This window comes from Octopus bimaculoides, chromosome 10 (genome assembly GCF_046866305.1).
Source record: "Octopus bimaculoides isolate indiv1 chromosome 10, ASM4686630v1, whole genome shotgun sequence".
NCBI lineage: Eukaryota > Metazoa > Mollusca > Cephalopoda > Octopoda > Octopodidae > Octopus > Octopus bimaculoides.
Window position 1 is genome coordinate 93,254,837 of NC_142937.1, and position 20,000 is coordinate 93,274,836.

At 36.7% G+C, this 20,000-nt stretch overlaps 1 protein-coding gene across 2 annotated transcripts in view; it reads right to left on the minus strand.

Moving 5' to 3' along the window:
- Nucleotides 1-7,158: 7,158 nt before the first annotated feature.
- The window catches only part of LOC106879026 (transcription factor MafK), a 137,526-nt gene continuing 124,684 nt past the window's right edge, over nucleotides 7,159-20,000 (minus strand). For both annotated transcript variants that reach the window (XM_052971368.2, XM_052971369.2), the window contains one exon: nucleotides 7,159-8,991. In XM_052971368.2, the coding sequence (XP_052827328.1) occupies nucleotides 8,578-8,991 (414 nt within the window). In that variant the 3' untranslated portion in view covers nucleotides 7,159-8,577. The remainder of the gene's footprint in view (nucleotides 8,992-20,000) is intronic.

Sequence of the window (20,000 nt, forward strand, 5' to 3'; positions counted from 1 at the left end):
AGAAGTTTGCTTTGCAACCACGCGCGCTCGGTTCGAGTTCCACTACACGCCATTTTGGACAAGTGTTTTCTATCATAGCTCTAGGCCGATTTTATGAATGAATTTGGTAAATAGAAAATGTGAAAACACGTCGTGTATGATTGTGTGTGTGTGTTTATGTATGAATAAATGTGTGTATGTGTGTGTGTGTGTGTCTTTGAGCTCGTATTTGTCTCTCCACTGCTTGACAACTGATTTGCTTTGTTTAACACTCCCGTAACTTAGCGGTTCGGCAAAAGAGTTCCAGCAGAATAAGTAACAAACTTTAGAAAATAAGCACCGACGCCGATTCGTTCAGTTAACATTATAAGGGATGCTCCAACATGGCTGCAGTTCAAAAACTGAAACGAGTAAGCGCATAAAACCGACAAAGAGTGAACTGTTCCACATGCAGAAGTTCTTTCTGATTTGCAACACTAGCGAATGTAGTTTTTATAACTGTGCAAGCAGTGCAAATTTTGGTACTTTTTGGTTATCTCACCCACCATTAAAAAATTGGGTCATCTGCCCCCGTTTTTATGAAAAATATCGATATTTTTGGTTATCTCCCTCAACTAAAAGACTTGTTTAACCCTCAATAAAACAAAGAAAAAATGAAAAAAATTATTAAACATGAAAACAGAAAAAAAATAAAAAGAAAAACTGAAAAGATTAATCATCTTATTGAATCTAATAATTTATTTCTTTATTGCCCACAAGGGGCTAAACATAGAGGGGACAAACAAGGACAGACAAAGGGTTTAAGTCGATTACATCGACTCCAGTGCGTAACTGGTACTTATTTAATCGACCCCGGAAGGATGAAAGGCAAAGTCGACCTCGGCGGAATTTGGAACTCAGAACGTAACGGCAGACGAAATACCGCTAAGCATTTCGCCCGGCGTGCTACCGCTTCTGCCAGCTCTAATAACATTTTTATAACAGATCATACCATGCCTGTTAAGGAGGCCGAACGTCGATTGAATCAAACGGATCTAATACATTTTATCCAATCTCTTGTCGCCACGCAAACTCAACTTTTAAGCGGGGAGATAACCCAATTTTTTAATGCCAATTTTTTAATGGGGGTGAGATAACCAAAATAAGCACCCAAATGTTTTTCCTATTCTATCTCCATTATCTTCCGACATATTATAATTAATCTGTGTGCATTTTACGGGCTTTGTTTGTGTGCGTGTGTGTTTTTTCTAAAATATCAATGTCCGTTCGTATGTTTGCGGTTTCATTTATTTTAGTGTCCCCAAGTTTCACCCTTTTTTCTCCATTTTATTATTTTGATTTTTTTTAACAATCTGTTTTTATTTTTCAGAATTTTTCACATTTTTGTGGTCATGTACGTTGCTACAGCCTTTTTGGTTAATACTTCCTGCCGCTATCTCACATAGCAAACCTATGTCTTGGTAAACAGGACAGACACTCAAAAGTTCCAAAGTTCATGTGTATGTGTGTGTGTGTGTGTACGTGCGCGCGTGTATGGGTGTGTGTATGTATATGTACCCCACACACTCATATTTATGTATATATGTTTGTTCGAAGTAAAATGTAATATTCCAATTCTTTTGGGAGTTTCGTTACGAATTCCTACTTGGAACAAACAACAACAACAACAATAGGCAATACGTCAGAAAGCGGTAAATGCAGAATCTGTGGACAAAATGATGAAATCGTATGGCATATTACCAGCCAATGTATGCCGCTAGCCCAGAAAGAATATAGGAGACGCCATGACAATATGACCAGGCGTGTTCATTGGGCACTTTGCAACAAGTATGGACTTGATAGAGCAAAAAATTGGTACGACTACAAACCCGAAAGCATTATCGAAAATAATAATGCAAAGATCCTGTGAGATCTTATAACTCAGTGCGACCATGAGATAGAGAATGGGAAGCCAGACATATTCTGAATTGAGAAAGAAAACAAACTATGCTGAATCATAGATATAGCATACCCAGCTGACAACAAGGTATGCGATAAGGAAGAAAGAAAAGTCGATAGGTATAACAGGTTAGCTTGGGAGGTTAAGCAGTTGTGGTCGACGAAAAAGGTGGAAGTAGTACCAATAATTGTCGGAGCCCTGGAAACAGTGAGTAAAAATCTTGAGAAGTACATTGCTTGACAACCGATGCTGGTGTGTTTACGTCTCCGTAACCTAGCGGTTCGGCAAAAAGAGACCGATAGATTAAGTACTAGGCTTCCAAAGAATAAGTCCTGGGGTAGATTTGCTCGACTAAAGGCGGTGCTCCAGCATGGCCGCAGTCAAAGGACTGAAACAAGTAAAAGAGAATAATGGGACTAAACCTGGCTGTAGATGAGACGAAGATATTTGAGAAGGAAATTTTACCAAATATCTGATTCTTTCAAATGGATTAGGAACATTCTAAGACATCATAATCGTCATTTTACGTCTGTTTTTGGTTGTTTGCATCCTGGTATGGGTTAGATGTGACTTCACTAGCACAGCGCTTGAACCCTTTGCGATTGTTCTGTGAGATGCGGGTTCCAGAGATTAGCTTTTATTTCATCATTTCCTCGCTGTTTTCTTGCGCCAGTTCTGCTCGCTTAGCACTTCTTTATTCAACATCCATCCTCCATAGACAACACATTCCATACCAACACGGTTTCCTCTCTTGCACACTACATTTGATCCCTCTTATACTTGGATTTTCTCTCCCTAATGTTATTCTGCCATTCATGTATGTACACTAACATTTATATGAGAATGTTTGCCTCATTTTACCCTTCTACACACTCCACATTCAGCGCTTATGTCTTCTGACCATGCAGCATCATTCATCGTACACAAACATCATATAATCTGCCCTTCACCCGAAAAGTAAAACCCTTTGTTGCCAACAGAGATAACAGCTCCCTGAACTGTTTTCACCCTGATCTTTCTTAGGCTACAATCTTTTCGGATCACTTTCTTTCATTACTAATCATGTCGCTCACTTGGATAACAGAACTACTTCTAGAAAGCCAGTCATATCCGGCCCAAATAGTCAACCTGTTTTCGTGTTCAAACCGGCCCCTTGCATCTACCCTAAAACATTATTCAAACAATAAACAGACACGTCATCGAAATCTTGAAGTTGCGAGTTAATGCATGATTAATTCAAATCAATAAGAATAAATACCATTATTTACATTTGACAGATATTTGTTCTCATCTTGTTTGTTGTTAGCACAACGTTTCGGCTGATATACCCTCCAGCCTTCATCAGGTGTCTTGGGGGAATTTCGAACCTGGGTATTTTTCGATGTTATTACCACTACGCCATATGCTCACGGGCATATGGCGTAGTGGTTAAGAGCGCGGGTTACTAACCCCAAGATTCCGAGTTCGATTCCAGGCAGTGACCTGAATTATAATAATAATAATAACATCGAAAAATACCTTAGGAGTGAGAACCCAGGTACGAAATTCCCCCAAGACACCCGATGAAGGCTGGAGGGTATATCAGCCGAAACGTTATTGATTAAAACATTCAATAAGCACAAACAAAATCCTCTAAAATCTGTAGACTCCTTAGGAAGTCACATTGGTTCCAAAGAAAAGGATGTAAACATTTTTCTTGCAGAAATCTGGGCTGCTTTTGATGGCTTCAGTGCCTGATGATCTTCAGAGACGTTTCTTCTCTTCTGTTTTAAGTGGAATCGTTCTTATTGTATGGGTCCACTGCTTGGATATTCATGAAACACCTGGAGACAAGACTCGATGCGGCTTAGACTCGTATGCTGTGGGTTATCCTAAATATCTCACAGAAATGAAGATAGCATTGCAGCCTTCTTGCAATTAGTGGTGTCATTAGAGAGAGACGCATGCATTTTGCAGGATATTGCTGGAGAGAGAGAGCAAAGCAAGGGCTTAAAATACACACCATTGGACAGGTTAACATGGAACAGCCATTCTTTAAAGATCATCATCAACCAATTATGTGCAGACACAGGTGGTCATCCTGATGCTGACAACCTGAATGTTATGAAAGATTGTGCAAGTGGCACATAAAATACACCATTCGGAGCGTGGCCATTGCCAGCACCGCCTGACTGGCCTTTGTGCCGGTGGCATGTAAAAGCACCCACTACACTCTCTGAGTGGTTGGCGTTAGGAAGGGCATCCAGATGTAGAAACTCTGCCAAATCAGATTGGAGCCTGGTGTAGCCATCTGGTTCACCAGTCCGCAGTCAAATCGTCCAACCCATGCTAGCATGGAAAGCGGACGTTAAACGATGATGATGATAATGATTGAGTCAGGCAAAGCCAAACAAGCTCAAAAGAATAATGACTAATTCTTTTTTCTCATCTATGTTGTTTGTTTTTCACTTATTTTGATTTGTGTCTGTGTGTGTGGGGGGGGGGGGTGATTTTAAAAATCACCGAATCAAAACAGATAATGAATGGAGATGGACGGAGTGTCAGCACAAAGTCCAATCCTTGTGTGATGTAGTAGCAAGCATGCCTCAATGACTCTGAGAGCTGTGCCAGATGCCAGCAGAGCCAGGGATGCCTATGCTGGACAGGTCAAAGGTCAAAGGTGAGAGGTCTGACTAATATGGAGAACCTCTTCCTAGAAGTAAAAATGGCTTTGAAAAGGACTCACATCTCCCTAGCAAAAAAAGAAAATCAAAAGTTACAGAAGGATTAACAATAATTCAAACCCAACAAAAACGTGGGAGAAGAAAGGACAGCCTAGGGTCGATAACAGTGGGGAAAAGTTGACAATGGTCTGTGTACCATGAGGAGGGGATTAATTGTGGATGGAGTGGGAAAAAAACATGGGAACAACCTTCAAAAGGAAAAAACAGTCAGACAAAAAGCTATTTTAAAATGATTAAATTAACAAAAAAGTAATTAAGATTTGAAACTTTTTCTTTCTTTTTATTTTAAATTAGGAATAACAGAAATCAAAATATAAAATGATAATAATTCATAATTATAATGATAATAATATTAATAATAATTATGGTAATTATAATAATCATAAGAAAATTAAAAAAAAAACAGAATTTATTCAATATATATATATATTTTTTAATTTTTTTTATTCCTTAGAACATATGGTTCTCAGTGTTAGCAGCATCACCACTTCACACCCTGACACTTGTACCCTCTTCTAGGATTAAGTAAGGAAAGGGTGCCATTGGGCAGTAGCAGGATTTGAGGGGTGGGCCTACTGTGAAGTTGGGTGAGGGAGGTACCAAACAGTGCTGAGGTATGGCACACTGAAATAATACATTGTGTCCATCCATCTCTTCAAGAAACTGTTGAAGCAGAGCAGGAGAGGGTAAGCATTAAGGGCAGGGTCGATGGTTATCAGAAATATGATGCAAGGAAAGTAAGACAGAGATACAATGTAAGACATGTAATATCCAGACTAAGTGATGGATAGCAAAAATAAAATATGTGATGCCTAAAAACTAATATTGAATCACTGCCAGACTTTGACAGCAGCCTGTATTTGGTATTTTAATGGAGCAAGTGGCATTAATTCAATCAAACGTAACGGATTAATAAAAAAAAAAAAAATTGTGAAATGCATATTTTTCGAATAAATTATGAAAATTGTTGATACTATTCCAAACATGTCATTATTATTACACCATCCTTTTAGAGTTGATAAAATAAATGCCAGTTAATAACAGACAGCAAAAAAGGAGGTCATCCTTGATCAAATTTAACGTGCCCTTCTTTGTTCCAAAAAATTTTAGGCTTTGCATTTAACATTAAAAAAAGTATTTCGGAATTGGTAGAGCATCGGACAAAAATACTTTGTGTCATTTAAGTTAGGTCTCCATATGTTCTGAGCTCAAATCCTCTTTTTTTTCTTTTTCTTCTCCCAAAAGTGAGGGTAGGTAAATTATAACACAACTCCAGTCAAATATGTGATACACAGTTTATCGAATCGATTTATAAATTCGTAGCTGTTTGCCAGTGTTAGAAATCATCGATTGTCGTCAACATTATTATTCTTCTTATTATTATTACTACAGCCTATAACTATTACCATGGTGATATGCATACAGGATTATTGTGTCGCTTACTAGATCACCATGTTAGTTTTGCCAAGGGAGTCTGTTTTTTTTTTCTTCATTCTACCTTTTCATACAAAATGCTTTACAGACAGATTTTGAGATGGTGCGAAGCTCAGGGTCTGTTTGATGAGGTTCCGGTAGGATCACAGGAATGGAGTAGGAGCAGGGAGGAGAGGATAGGGTGAAGAGGCAGAGGTGGTGGGTGTGGTGGTGAGTTTGGTGCTGGCCTGGTTGAAAAAAAAACAAACAAAAAAAAAACTTGGAGAACCAATGTTCTAGTATCTAGAATGTTGTTCAAACGAGATGGAGAAGAAAAGAGGAAGAGGAAATGGTGATTGTGATGGAAAAGAAAAGTGAGAGACAGAGAGAGAGAGAGAGGGGGGGGGATGAACGAAGCTGATATATATATATATATATATATATATATATATATATATCAGAAACAAAAAGAAGACAACCGTAAATAAAAACATACTGAAATAATGGAGGAAAAAGATGAAATAACACATTTTACAAAAGAAAACAATATATATATATATATACACATATATATACAAACATATATATATATGTAAATACATATATATATCTGAACACATGAAATGATAATAATAAATAAGTCCTTTTCTTCTGTGTCGTCACATTTTGCTGCGCTGTACATAAAATTGTTTCTTTTCTTTTCTTTTCCGAGCGCTATGTCTAAATTGTTGTAAAGAAGAGAGCTGCTTCTCTCTTCTTTGTCTTTGTTATTGTCATTATTATTATTATTATTATTATTTTATATATTATTATTATTATTTATATAGATATTTTTTTAAAATTTATTTTTGTTTTAGTTGTTTTGAAGTCCACGGAGAATGCATCATGGACAACCCTTTGGGATACCAAGTGGAGAGGGTGGGGTGGGGGTGGGAGCCTGTGGACCGTGGCCATGGCAGGCCATAGAAGTCCAGTAGTGGATATTTCATCCACAGAATGGTCAGAAGTGAGCGGGGAGGGGAGAGGGGGCATTGTGGCGAAGGTCAAGGGTCACAATGGGAAACTAAAAAAAAATAATAAATGGCAGAGGTGGAGCAGGAGTGAGGGGTGGGTTCGGGGTAGGGGTTTAAACAAGAAAGCTGTACATCAAGGAGGGGATTTCGTCTTTTCTGGGACATTTATGGAAAGAAGCAGATGACAACGAAGGTAAAATGGAGAGACAAGATAGATAGAGAGAGAGAGAGAGAAGAGAAGAAGAAACAGAAAAGAGAGACGTGAGGTAAAGGAGAAGTAAGAGAAAAATAGATGAGAGATAGATAGATATAGGGGTAGATGAGAGAAGCTGGGTATTCATAATCAGGGGCAGCGAGGTGTGGAGGTGTGTTGAAGGCTATAACAACAACAACAACAACAACAACAAAAGACAGAAATGGAAAGGATTTGGTTAGAAAGGAAACAACAATCACTGATTAATTTGTTTCTTTCTCAGTGTGTGTGTGTACTGATGTATGTGTGTATGTATGTATGTCACCCCCCCATCCCTGGAATTTATAGCACTTTCCCCTCCCTTTCCAATCATTTGATTAGTGACGTCATCAATTAATGAATGTGTGATAATGAATAAAAGAAGAAGCAGCGGTAGGATACAAGGGACAGAGCAGAAGAAGAAGAAGAAGAGGGCGGTGATGGCATTAGTGGTGGGGATGGTGGCACTGAAGCTGAGGAGCGGTGGGAGGGGAGCAAAAAAAAAGAAAAGAAACAAAAACAAACAAAACCAAAATTTTTTTTTTTTTTAAAAAGAAAAAAAAATCCCAACGGAATGACAGGACGAACAGACAGACAAGAAACAAAACAGAGAAACTGATGAATGATGTGTTGCAACAGTTAGCAGTCCATAGTTCCGTTGCTAAACAGCGTGTGTATGTATATGTGAAATATATATTATGTGTGTGTGTGTGTGTGTGTGTGTGTGCGTGCGTGTGTGTGTGTATGTGTGAGATGATGATGATGTTGTTGTCTTTATTTTGGCTTCTCGTTTGTCTTTTCGTTTTGTTTTGTTTCTTTTCAGTCTCTCTTAATTTAATTTAATTTTCTCAGAAGTCTGTTTACACATTTTGGTGCTTTTATACTCCAGTTCTTTATTAATTGGTCATGTCTGTAGATTACATACATACATGTGTATATATATATATATATGTTATATAATATATATATCTATCATACAGTTCATATTTATGCATCTATTATACATATATATATATATATTATACAATATACATATCAAGTACAGTATACCTAATATATATCATAAATGTATATGTATGTTTAATAGAGGGGTAATGGCGAGGAAAAGTAATGGTTGTAGTAGTAGTAGTAGTTGTATGGAGGTGGTGATCTTTAGTTACTGCTGTTGTGTGATGTGTAGAATGGCGGAAAGAGTTCAAAATTATAAGTCCTGTCTGGAAGACAAGGGAAAGGGATTCCGCCATGACTACCACCACGACCACCACCACCAACGGACAGTCAACTCCGAATTGTCTCTCTCTTCAGGGAAAGTGGTTCAGACATCATCACTGGCTTTTGTAGAATGAGCAGTTCACTTTTGTCGGCAAATCTCTGTAGGGCGTCGTATTTTTGTCGCAATGAGTCCAGTTCCATTTTGACCACATTGTTCTCTCGTTGCAGCCGGTACACCTCAGCCCGTAGCTTTTCTCTCTCGATTTCCAGCTCCTCTTTCTGTGATATCCGCTTCTCGCGGCAGTTGGCAGCATAGCCTCTGTTCTTCAGTGTACGTCGACGCTGCTTTAGGCGGGACACTTGCTCTCTGGTGAGACCCTTCACTACCTGGTTTAGTTCTTTCACGGTGAGTCGGACAAGTTCATCATCGGACAAGTCAAACAGGCGAGCGTTGTCCGATTTGACTTGCGATAGGAAAATCTACAAAGAGAGAGAGAGAGAGAAAATAAGGAATTAATGAGAAATTAAAAAATAAAACAAATTAATTAAAATAGAATAATTAATACAGATTAATAAACAAAGCAGAATAATGTTTATAATTTAATTCTTTATTGCCCATAAGGGGCTAAACAAAGCGGGGACAAACAAAGACAGACAAAGGGATTAAGTCGATTACATCAACCCCAGTGCATAACTGGTACTTATTCAATCAACCCCGAAAGGATGAAAGGCAAAGTGGACCTCAGCGGAATTTGAACTCAGGACATAACGGCAGACAAAATACCACTAAGCATTTCACCCGGTGTGCTAACGATTCTGCCAGCTCGCTGCCCTTATAATGTTTATGATAATAATTACATATATTTAGCTAAACATTTCATTAGAGGCAATATCAGTCAAATACCAGGGTCAATGGCATTCAAACCAGTTATTTGAATGTTACATATGGAGACAAGCTGGTTTTGAAATCATAAAGGAACAACAACAACTATGTTCTAAATTAGGCAGAAGAGGTTACAATGAGACCTTTACATAATTAAGTAGTCTTTTTCTGGATGCAGTCTAAGATTTGTGTGTGTGTGTGTGTGTGTAGCAGAGGCACAGTTCCAATTGTAAGAGCAAACACTCTTTTATAGGTCTCACATCAATAATTGCTGGGGGAATGAAGTACCTGCTGGACTTGAAGAGAAGGACCAGTGATCGGAATATAACCGTTTGTTAAGGATACACTTTCCCCAGGAAAGATCCTTGGTAAGTAATGAGAGATCAAGTCGTATGCTGTCCATGTTTAAAGAATATTTGAAATAAACAACAGTGAAAGAACATGAGTTGCCCACAAGAAATCAAAAATGGAATGGGAAAACACACACACAAATACAGCAAGAGACAGAAAGAGAGAGAGAGAGTGGCATATATAGACACATAAATACCCACCCACACACATATATATATGTATACAAACACACAGAGACACAGATTGAGAGAGAGCATGTGAATTCCATGGAGTAAATAGGAAGTGACTTCCTTGAGGTGGTTTTATGTCAGTGTGTTACACAATCGCCTTTTACATTGTTGTTGTTGTTATTATTATTATTATTTACACTGATAGCATTCTTTCATGTGATACATGAGTTTTATTTTGGAAAACTGATCTGTGGGGAAAAAAAACACATTCACACACACCCGCACATACACGAATACACACAAAGACAACTCAATAATGCTTTTCTTTACAGTCTAAAGTCTCTCACCCTCTCTCTTTCTCTCTCTCTCTCTCTCTCTCTCTCTCATTTCCCACCCTCTTGTCTATCATGCACTGATAAATGACATATCACGCAATAATGATTTATTAATAGTAATAAACAATTTTGATTATGAGTTTTAGCTTTTCCTCACAGTTAGTGGCGAAATCTTTTGCATTTCACAATAAATTATTATTATTATTATTATTATTATTATTATTATTATTATTATTATTATTGTTCAGGTGGTGAGCTGACAGAAATATTAACACACAAGACAAAATGCTTGGCAGCGTTTTTTCCAACTTTATTTAATAATAATGATGATGATGATGACAATAATCCTATCAACTATAGGTACAAGGCCTGAAATTTCTGAGAAGGGAAACGGTCAATTACATCAGCTCTAGTGTTTGACTTTGGTGGGATTTGAACTCAGGAAGTAAAGTCAGAAGTAATGCCATTAAGAATTTTGTCTGGTCTGCTGACAATCCTGCAAGTTCACCGCCAAACAAACAGTGCCTAATAATAGACGTGGCAGTACCAGGAGATCAACATATCCTCATAAAAGGAGAAAAGGTTGATAAATATAGAGACCTGAGAATTGAGATCGTTAAGATGTGACAGCTATGAGAGTCAAACATAAAGGTTATCCCTATTCTCATTAGAACATTGGGTTCAATACCATCGAATCTGGAAAAACATTTGAAACCTTTAGAAATATCCTACAATCTAGATGTATTGCAAAAGTCAGCATTACTTGGAACAGCATGCGTTTTGCATAAAGTACTGTCTGTCTGAGGTCCTTGTTCTGACTTTACAAACAGTACAAACCCCTGGTGGACACAATGTCTTCAATCAACAACCTCATGATATTGCATACTGTGTGACCCCAGTGTTGAATTGGTCCTTATTTTATCGACCCCGAAAAAATGAAAGGCAAAGTTGATCTTGGCGGAATTTGAACTCAGAAACTAGCAATGGGCGAAATATCACTAAGTATTTTGCCCGGCGTGCTAACGATTCTGCCAGCTTGGCACCTTAATGATAATAATAATAATAATAATAATAATGATAATAATAATAATGATAATAATAATAATAATTAATAATAATAATAATAATAATAATAATAATAATAATAATAATAATAATGATAATAATAATAATAATAATAATAATAATAATAATAATAATAATAATAATTAATAATAATAATAATAATAATAATAATAATAATAATAATAATAATAATAATGATAATAATAATAATAATAATAATAATAATAATAATAATAATGATAATAATAATAATAATAATAATAATAATAATAATAATAATGATAATAATAATAATAATAATAATAATAATAATAATAATAATAATAATTAATAATAATAATAATAATAATAATAATAATAATAATAATAATAATAATGATAATAATAATAATAATTAATAATAATAATAATAATAATAATAATAATAATAATAATAATAATAATGATAATAATAATAATAATAATAATAATGATAATAATAATAATAATAATAATAATAATAATAATAATAATGATAATAATAATAATAATAATAATAATAATGATAATAATAATAATAATAATAATAATAATAATAATAATAATAATAATAATAATGATAATAATAATAATAATGATAATAATAATAATAATAATGATAATAATAATAATAATGATAATAATAATAATAATAATAATAATAATAATAATAATAATAATAATAATAATAATAATAATAATAATAATTAATAATAACAACAATTCTTTATACTATGGGCACAAGTTGTGAAATTTGTGGTGGGCTATTAGGGTTAACTCTAATGAATCAGATTAACTTTAATGCTCAGCTGGTACTGCAAGGATAAAACGCAAAGTCAACTTCAGTGGCATTTGAACTCAGAACATAAAGCATTGGGAAGAAATGGCACTAACAACTCCACTGGTTTGCTGCCTTGAGAACAGCAACAACAAAAACAACAAAGAAACATGCTTGAAAACTGAAAAAATGTTGACAAACAAAATAGTAAGAGAAGCAAAAAGTGAGACGTAAATATTTAGGAAGTCAACAAAGACATCCATTGTAATGACCAAAGGAGAAGGGGAGGCAAATAAGAGGAGGAGGGAGAGGGAGGGAGCGAGAGTGACTGGTTGTGTTATAAATTATAAACTTAGCAATAGTTGAGGAGTGTAACATTATTAAACAAGGAAATCTGTGACAGATTTAAACCTAAACAACTATTGCTTACCTACTGAATAGAACATTGTACCATAGCGTGCATGTGTACGCACGCATGTGTGTGAGTATGTGAGATATATATATATATATATACACACACACACACACACACACACACACACACACACACACACACACACACACACACACATATATGTGTGTGTGTATGCTAAAAGCACCAGGGTGAGTTTCAGATGGAATGGTACCAAAAGAGTTAAAGCTTCAGAAAAATGTGTATTCATAAGTAACTTTAAGACTTCAACTTTTATTCTTACAGTTTTATAAATGAAGGTGTGTAGCTGAGTGGTTAGTGCGTTTGGATCACAATCATAAGGTCATGAGTTCAATTTCCCGGTAGTGCATTGTGCCCTTGACCAAGGCACTTTATCTCACGTTGCTCCAGTCCAGTCAGCTGGCAAAAATGAATTGTACCTGTATCTGAAAGGAGCTAGCCTTGTCACATTGTGTCATGCTGAATCTCCCTGAGAACTATGATAAGGGTACACGTGTGTCTGTGGAGTGCTCAGCCACTTGCACGTTAATTTCACGAGCAAGCTGTTCCGTTGATCGGATCAACAGGAACCCTCATTGTCATAACCGACATAGTGCAATGAACATAAGTTCTGGGGTAACATGTCTTATTACTATTATTATTATTAAAGTGGTGAGAGGTAAGGCAGTGAGCTGGCAGAATCGTTAGCACACAGGGTAAAATACTTAATGGTATTTCATCTGCCTTGGTGTTCTGAGTTCAAATTCTGCTGAGGTTGACTTTGTCTTTCATCCTTTTGAAGTCGATAAAACAAGTACTAGTTGAGTACTGGGGTCAATGTAACCGAGTAGCCCCTTTCTCTTAAATTTCAGGCCTTGTGCCAAGAGTAGAAAGGATTATTTAAGTGGTGAGATAGCAGACTCGTTAATGCACCAGAAAAATGATTTGTGCCATGAGTTCTAGCTCTTTCCATACAGAATTCAGATCATACCAAACTCAACTTTACCTTCCACCCTTTGGGGGGGGGGGGGGTCCCAGAAAGTAAGTACCAGTTGAATACTCAGGTCAGTGTAATCATCTTACCCCCTCCCTCAAAGTTTCAGGCCTAGTAAACTATAACAGAAACACTTAATTAAGGGGGCAAGTTTGAATTCTGCAAGGGTCAGATTTGCCTTTCATCTTTTTGAGGGTTGATAAAATTAAATATCAGTCAAATAATGGGGTCAATGATATCAACTAAGCCGTAAGCCCAAATTTCAGGCCTTGCGTCTATAACAGAAATAATAATAATAATATCAATAATTAATAGTAGTTGCAAGAGAAATACCTAGCCAAGGATAAACCTCTGTACCTGGCTTTCGTTGACATGGAGAAAGCCTTTGACAGGGTCCCCCGATCCCTTATCTGGTGGTCAATGAGGAAACTTGGGATAGAAGAATGGCTAGTGAGAGCTGTGCGAGCCATGTACAGAGATGCGGCCAGTAAGGTGAGGGTTGGAAATGAGTACAGCAATGAATTCCGGGTAGAGGTAGGGGTCCACCAAGGTTCCGTCCTCAGCCCCCTATTATTTACCATAGTCCTCCAGGCAATCACAGAGGAGTTCAAGACAGGTTGCCCCTGGGAGCTCCTCTATGCTGATGACCTTGCCCTAATTGCGGAGTCACTATCAGAACTAGAGGAGAAGTTTCAGGTGTGGAAGCAAGGTCTAGAATTGAAGGGCCTTAGAGTCAACCTAGCTAAAACCAAAATCCTAATAAGTAGGAAGGTAGATAAAACACAAACCCCTTCAGGTAGATGGCCCTGCTCAGTATGTAGAAAAGGAGTAGGTAGTAACTCTATAAGATGTACCCGGTGCAAGCTATGGACACATAAGAGGTGCAGCAACATCAAAGGCAGGTTAACTAGCAAGTTAGTTTTTGTTTGTGGCAGATGTTCAGGTGCAATAAAGACTGCAAACAAACAGGAAACAACTTCTATCTCATTCCAGGGTGAAAAACTAGAGGTAGTCGATAGCTTCCGCTATCTGGGCGACCAAGTTAGTAGTGGGGGTGGGTGCGCTGAAAGTGTAGCTGCTAGAATAAGAATAGCCTGGGCAAAGTTTAGAGAGCTCTTACCCCTGCTGGCGACAAAGGGACTCTCACTCAGAGTAAAAGGCAGACTGTATGACGCATGCGTACGAACAACCATGCTACATGGCAGTGAAACATGGGCTGTAACTGCTGAGGACATACGTAAGCTCGCAAGGAATGAAGCCAGTATGCTCCGTTGGATGTGTAATGTCAATGTGAATACCCGTCAGAGTGTAAGTATCTTGAGAGAAAAGCTGAACATTAGAAGCATCAGTTGTGGCGTGCAAGAGAGACGATTGCGCTGGTATGGACATGTGGTGAGAATGGATGAGGATAGCTGCGTGAAAAAGTGCCACACCCTAACAGTTGAGGGAACCCGTGGAAGAGGTAGGCCCAGGAAGACCTGGGCTGAGGTGGTGAGGCAAGACCTTCGTACATTGGGCCTCACCGAGGCGATGACTACGGACCGAGACCTTTGGAAATGGGCTGTGCGTGAGAAGACCCGGCAAGCCAAGTAAGATCGTTGCCAGTGCCCCTGGACTGGTTCTTGTGCGGGTGGCACATGAGATGCACCATTTTGAGCGTGGCCGTTGCCAGTACCGCCTGACTGGCTCCTGTAGGATTTTCGAGCGAGATCGTTGCCAGTGCCCCTGGACTGGCTTGTGCGGGTGGCACATAAAAGACACCATTTCGAGCGTGGCCGTTTTCGTGCGGGTGACACGTAAAAGCACCCACTACACTCTCTGAGTGGTTGGCGTTAGGAAGGGCATCCAGCTGTAGAAACTCTGCCAAATCAGACTGGAGCCTGGTGTTGCCATCCGGTTTCACCAGTCCTCAGTCAAATCGTCCAACCCATGCTAGCATGGAAAGCGGACGTTAAACGATGATGATGATGATGATGAATAATAATAATAATAATAATTACTATTATTATTATTATTATTATTATTATTGTTATTATTTTCAAAATACTGGGTTAATTTCCACAATTACTCTCAATTATTTATCTAATTAGCAACTTTTTCCAATGTCTAATGCAGTCTTGGGTATTTATATCTGTATGTGTGTGTGTGCATGCACACACACACACACACACACATATGATCTATTTAAGAAATTTCTTTTACATTTTCTGTGGACAACAACAAATTTCAGAAAGGGAGGTCAAGGGTCATATGTGAGTCGATAAAATGACAAATGACAGAGCTTAATAATTTTAAAACTGTTTTGAACTTTGCAAAAGGTGCTCAAAGCTTTTGTAAACAGAAGAAGAATTAAATGGTTACAAACTATCTTCTCTTCTCACTTGTATATTATGCATACACGCATACATTACATATACACACAATGATATATTTACACACACACATTATACATGATTTATATATATACATATATATATATATGATATATACAAATGATACATTTATTTACACGCACACACACACACATATATATATATATACACACACATACATATATAGATATATAGACACACCTTTGATGACGATGATGATGATGATGATGATGTCAGAGATACATATAAGATGAAACACATTTTACATAGAGTTGCTGTATAATTGATATTTTATATTTATATATCTACACACACACACACACACACACACACACACACACACATATATATATATGATTGATAGATAGATAGATATAAAGATAAACAAAGAGAGATAGATAGATATAAAGAGATAGATGAATAGATAGATAAATAGATAGACAGACAGACAGATAGAGAGAGAGAGATAGGCTGGCTAAAGAGATAGATATACAGACAACTGAGCATAAAACAATCTGAATTAATGATGACTATAAGAAGAAGAAGAAGGAAACAATAGCTTGTGATAAGCTGTGTTGCAGGATGACCACATCTCATTGGTTGGAAGCAATAAAAGAAGAGACTAAGTAATGTATGTAAAGCAATTTGTACGCAATTATATATTTAAAAAATAAAAGAAGAGAAATAAAAAATAAAATATTTTTAAAAAAACGGAGAAAAGAACCCCTAAAATCAAACTGCACTGTTGATGCACCGCCCCAATTGCACTAGTTGCTCTCTCATTTAAATATGTAAATGAGGGAACATTGAACAGTAGGAGGGAAATTGTATTGTGTGCCATGCATGTGAGAGAGAGAGAGAGAGGGAGGGGGAATGGTATAAAAAGAGGGGGATATCTCTTTCTTTAACAATGTAATGCACCAATGTTAGTGGTTGTTGTTGTTGTTGTTGTTGTTGTCGGTGGCGGTGATGCTTTATGCGGTGAAGGTGGAGTTTACTGCACTTGAAAGTATGGAAGTAAAAAAGGAGCATAAATAAAAAAAAAAAGCAGGACAGAAAAATAATTAACCATACGTATGAATAGATAATGTGGAGAGGTGTGTGTGTGTGTGTGTGTGTGTGTGTGTGTGTGCATTTGTACATATATTTATTGTTGTGTGTGTGTGTGTATGCTGTCTAAAAGCTTGTGTGTGTATGTATGTGTGTGTGTGTGTGTGTGTGTTGTGTACATAGCAGCAGAGATGGTCAGAGAGAGAATTTTTTTGTCCAATACCAACAGCAATACCACTACTAACCCACTACCTATCCTCATGGCCACCACTGCAGAATGTAAATGCAATAAATAAAACTATGATGTGGAGCCCCAGCCATAAATAAAACTGAGATGTATTAGTGGGGGGGGGAGAAGGAGGGGAGAGAAGGAGGGGAGAGAAGAAGAAAGATGATAGGAATGGGAAGGAGACAGAAAGAAACATAAGTAGGCAGATTTGATAGAGAGACGCATTAAGGAATGTGTGAACACACACACACACACACACACACATATATATATATATATACAGGGTGTCCATAAATTATCTTTGCAACTTCTATACTTTTAAAGCTTATCCTGTAAAAGGACTTTATGGACACTCTGTATATATATATATATATATATATATATATGTGTGTGTGTGTGCACACACACAATTTAGATATGCGTGTGTGTGTATATAAGTGTATACATACACACACATAATTATTAGTTAAATATATATATATGCATGGCATAAGTGTCTGAAGGCCTAGGACTCCTTGGGTCTGCTAGTTATTTCACTTTCCATACTTCCCAAGTGACCACAATTACCACAATAACCAGATTCCCTGGAACAGGATGCTGGTCACTGACAAGGGTTACTCATTTCATGTTAGTCAGCCAACATGAAATGAAGTGTTTGGTTCAAGAATACAATACATTCACTGGTTGATTAAACACACAGATAACTAACTCTATAAATACACACACACATAACTGAAATTATGACATATATATATATATATATATATATATATATATATATACACATATATATACATATACACACACATGTATATATGGTAGCGAGCGGCAGAATCGTTAGCACGCCGGGCGAAATGCTTAGTGGTATTTCGTCTGCCGTTACATTCTGAGTTCAAATTCTGCCGAGGTTGACTTTGCCTTTCATCCTTTTGGGGTCGATGAATTAAGTACCAGTTGTGTACTGGGATTGATCTAATCGACTGGTGCCCTCCCTAAATTTGTCGGGCCTTGTGCCTAGAGTAGAAAAGTTGTCTAGGTTTGTATACACACACACACACACACACATATATATATATATATATATATATGTATATATATATATATATGTATGTATGTGTGTGTGTGTATGTACAGCCATTGTATGCGTATCTATCTATCTATCTATATATATATATATATATATATATATATATCGGGGTAAGCACAAAAATGTGAAACAAGGTGGAAAAAAGAGTACTCAAATACCAGAGGTAGAGAATGGGAGCATGAAACTGTGAGTAACAGTTTTTGTGATATTTCTGCTGCTTTTAAATAAAGTAAATATATATATATATATATATATATATATATATATATATATATATATAGAGAGAGAGAGAGAGAGAGAGAGAGAGAGAGAGAAAGAGACAGAGAGAGAAACAAACGAATGCCTATAATAGACTATATATATATGTGCATGTACATACATAAATATATATACACACACACATGTATATGCTTTCATATACAAAGATATGTACATATATGTAAACAAGCTGTATGCATCTTTAGCCTGTATTTGCAGTTCGTATCTATGAGCATGCACACACACACACACAGACATGCACACACACACACACACACACAGACATGCACACACTCACACACACAAAAACATGCACACACACACATTCAGAGACAGGCTGATAATTTGTCGAGATATACAGATAGATAAAATAGATAAACAGACAGAAAGACAGTAAGCAAGAGCTGCAATATATAAGTAAGTGTGAGATGATGAACGGAGACGGAAGGGTTGGGGGGGGAGGAGAGGATGACAGAAGATGTGGCAAGGCGCTGGTGGTGGTGCTGGTGGTGGTGGAGAAGTTGAAGTAGCAATGTAATTAAATGATAGCTTATTAGTGAAATCATGTAATTATCTAAACACCATATGTGTTACACACGGAAACTAAAATTTGAGATAAAAACACAGGGAGGAGGAGGAGGAGGGGAGAGACGACAGACAGAGAAAAAGTTTAGGTTTATGAAGATTTGATAATAATAATAATAATAATAATAATAATAATAATAATAATAATAATAATGTTTTACTAACAGAAATGATTTATGCCCCATTAATACGTACACGTTCATACATGCTTATATATAGCATTCTACGCTGCAATCTTTTAGCATGTGCCCATGCTGGAGTCATGCTTTGAAGGGACTTCAATCAATTGTATCTCCTGATTACACACACACACACACACAAAATCATCATTATCATTTTAATGTCCACTTTTACATGCTCAAATGGGTCACACTGAATTTGGTAAGGCAGACTTTCGATGGCTGGATGCCCTTCCTGTCACCAACCTTCATTTCTTTCCAAATAAGGTGAATTATATATATATATATATATATATATATATATATATATATATATATATATATATATATATATGTGTGTGTGTGTGTGTGTGTGTGTGTGTGTGTGTATATATATATATATATATATATATATATATACACATACTTACAAACACATCTAAGAATAAAGTAAATAAATAGGCCCACATATAACTGGGTCCAGGAGCAATTTTCTTTTCTATTTTGGAAAGCAGTAATTAGCCTGCAACGTATTTTATTGCTGTCTGTTTACCGAATTGCTAAGTTCACCTTGGCATAAAGGTTTTTAACTCAGTACAGAAAACCATTAGGTACTTCAGTCCAACAGATTAATTCACTCACATAGCAAATTTCCTAAATCATTGGTGAACCCCAAAGCCATTTTATGAGACACTTGCCTAAGATATTGACTGCACAACAGAATCAAACAAAGGGTCAGATCAT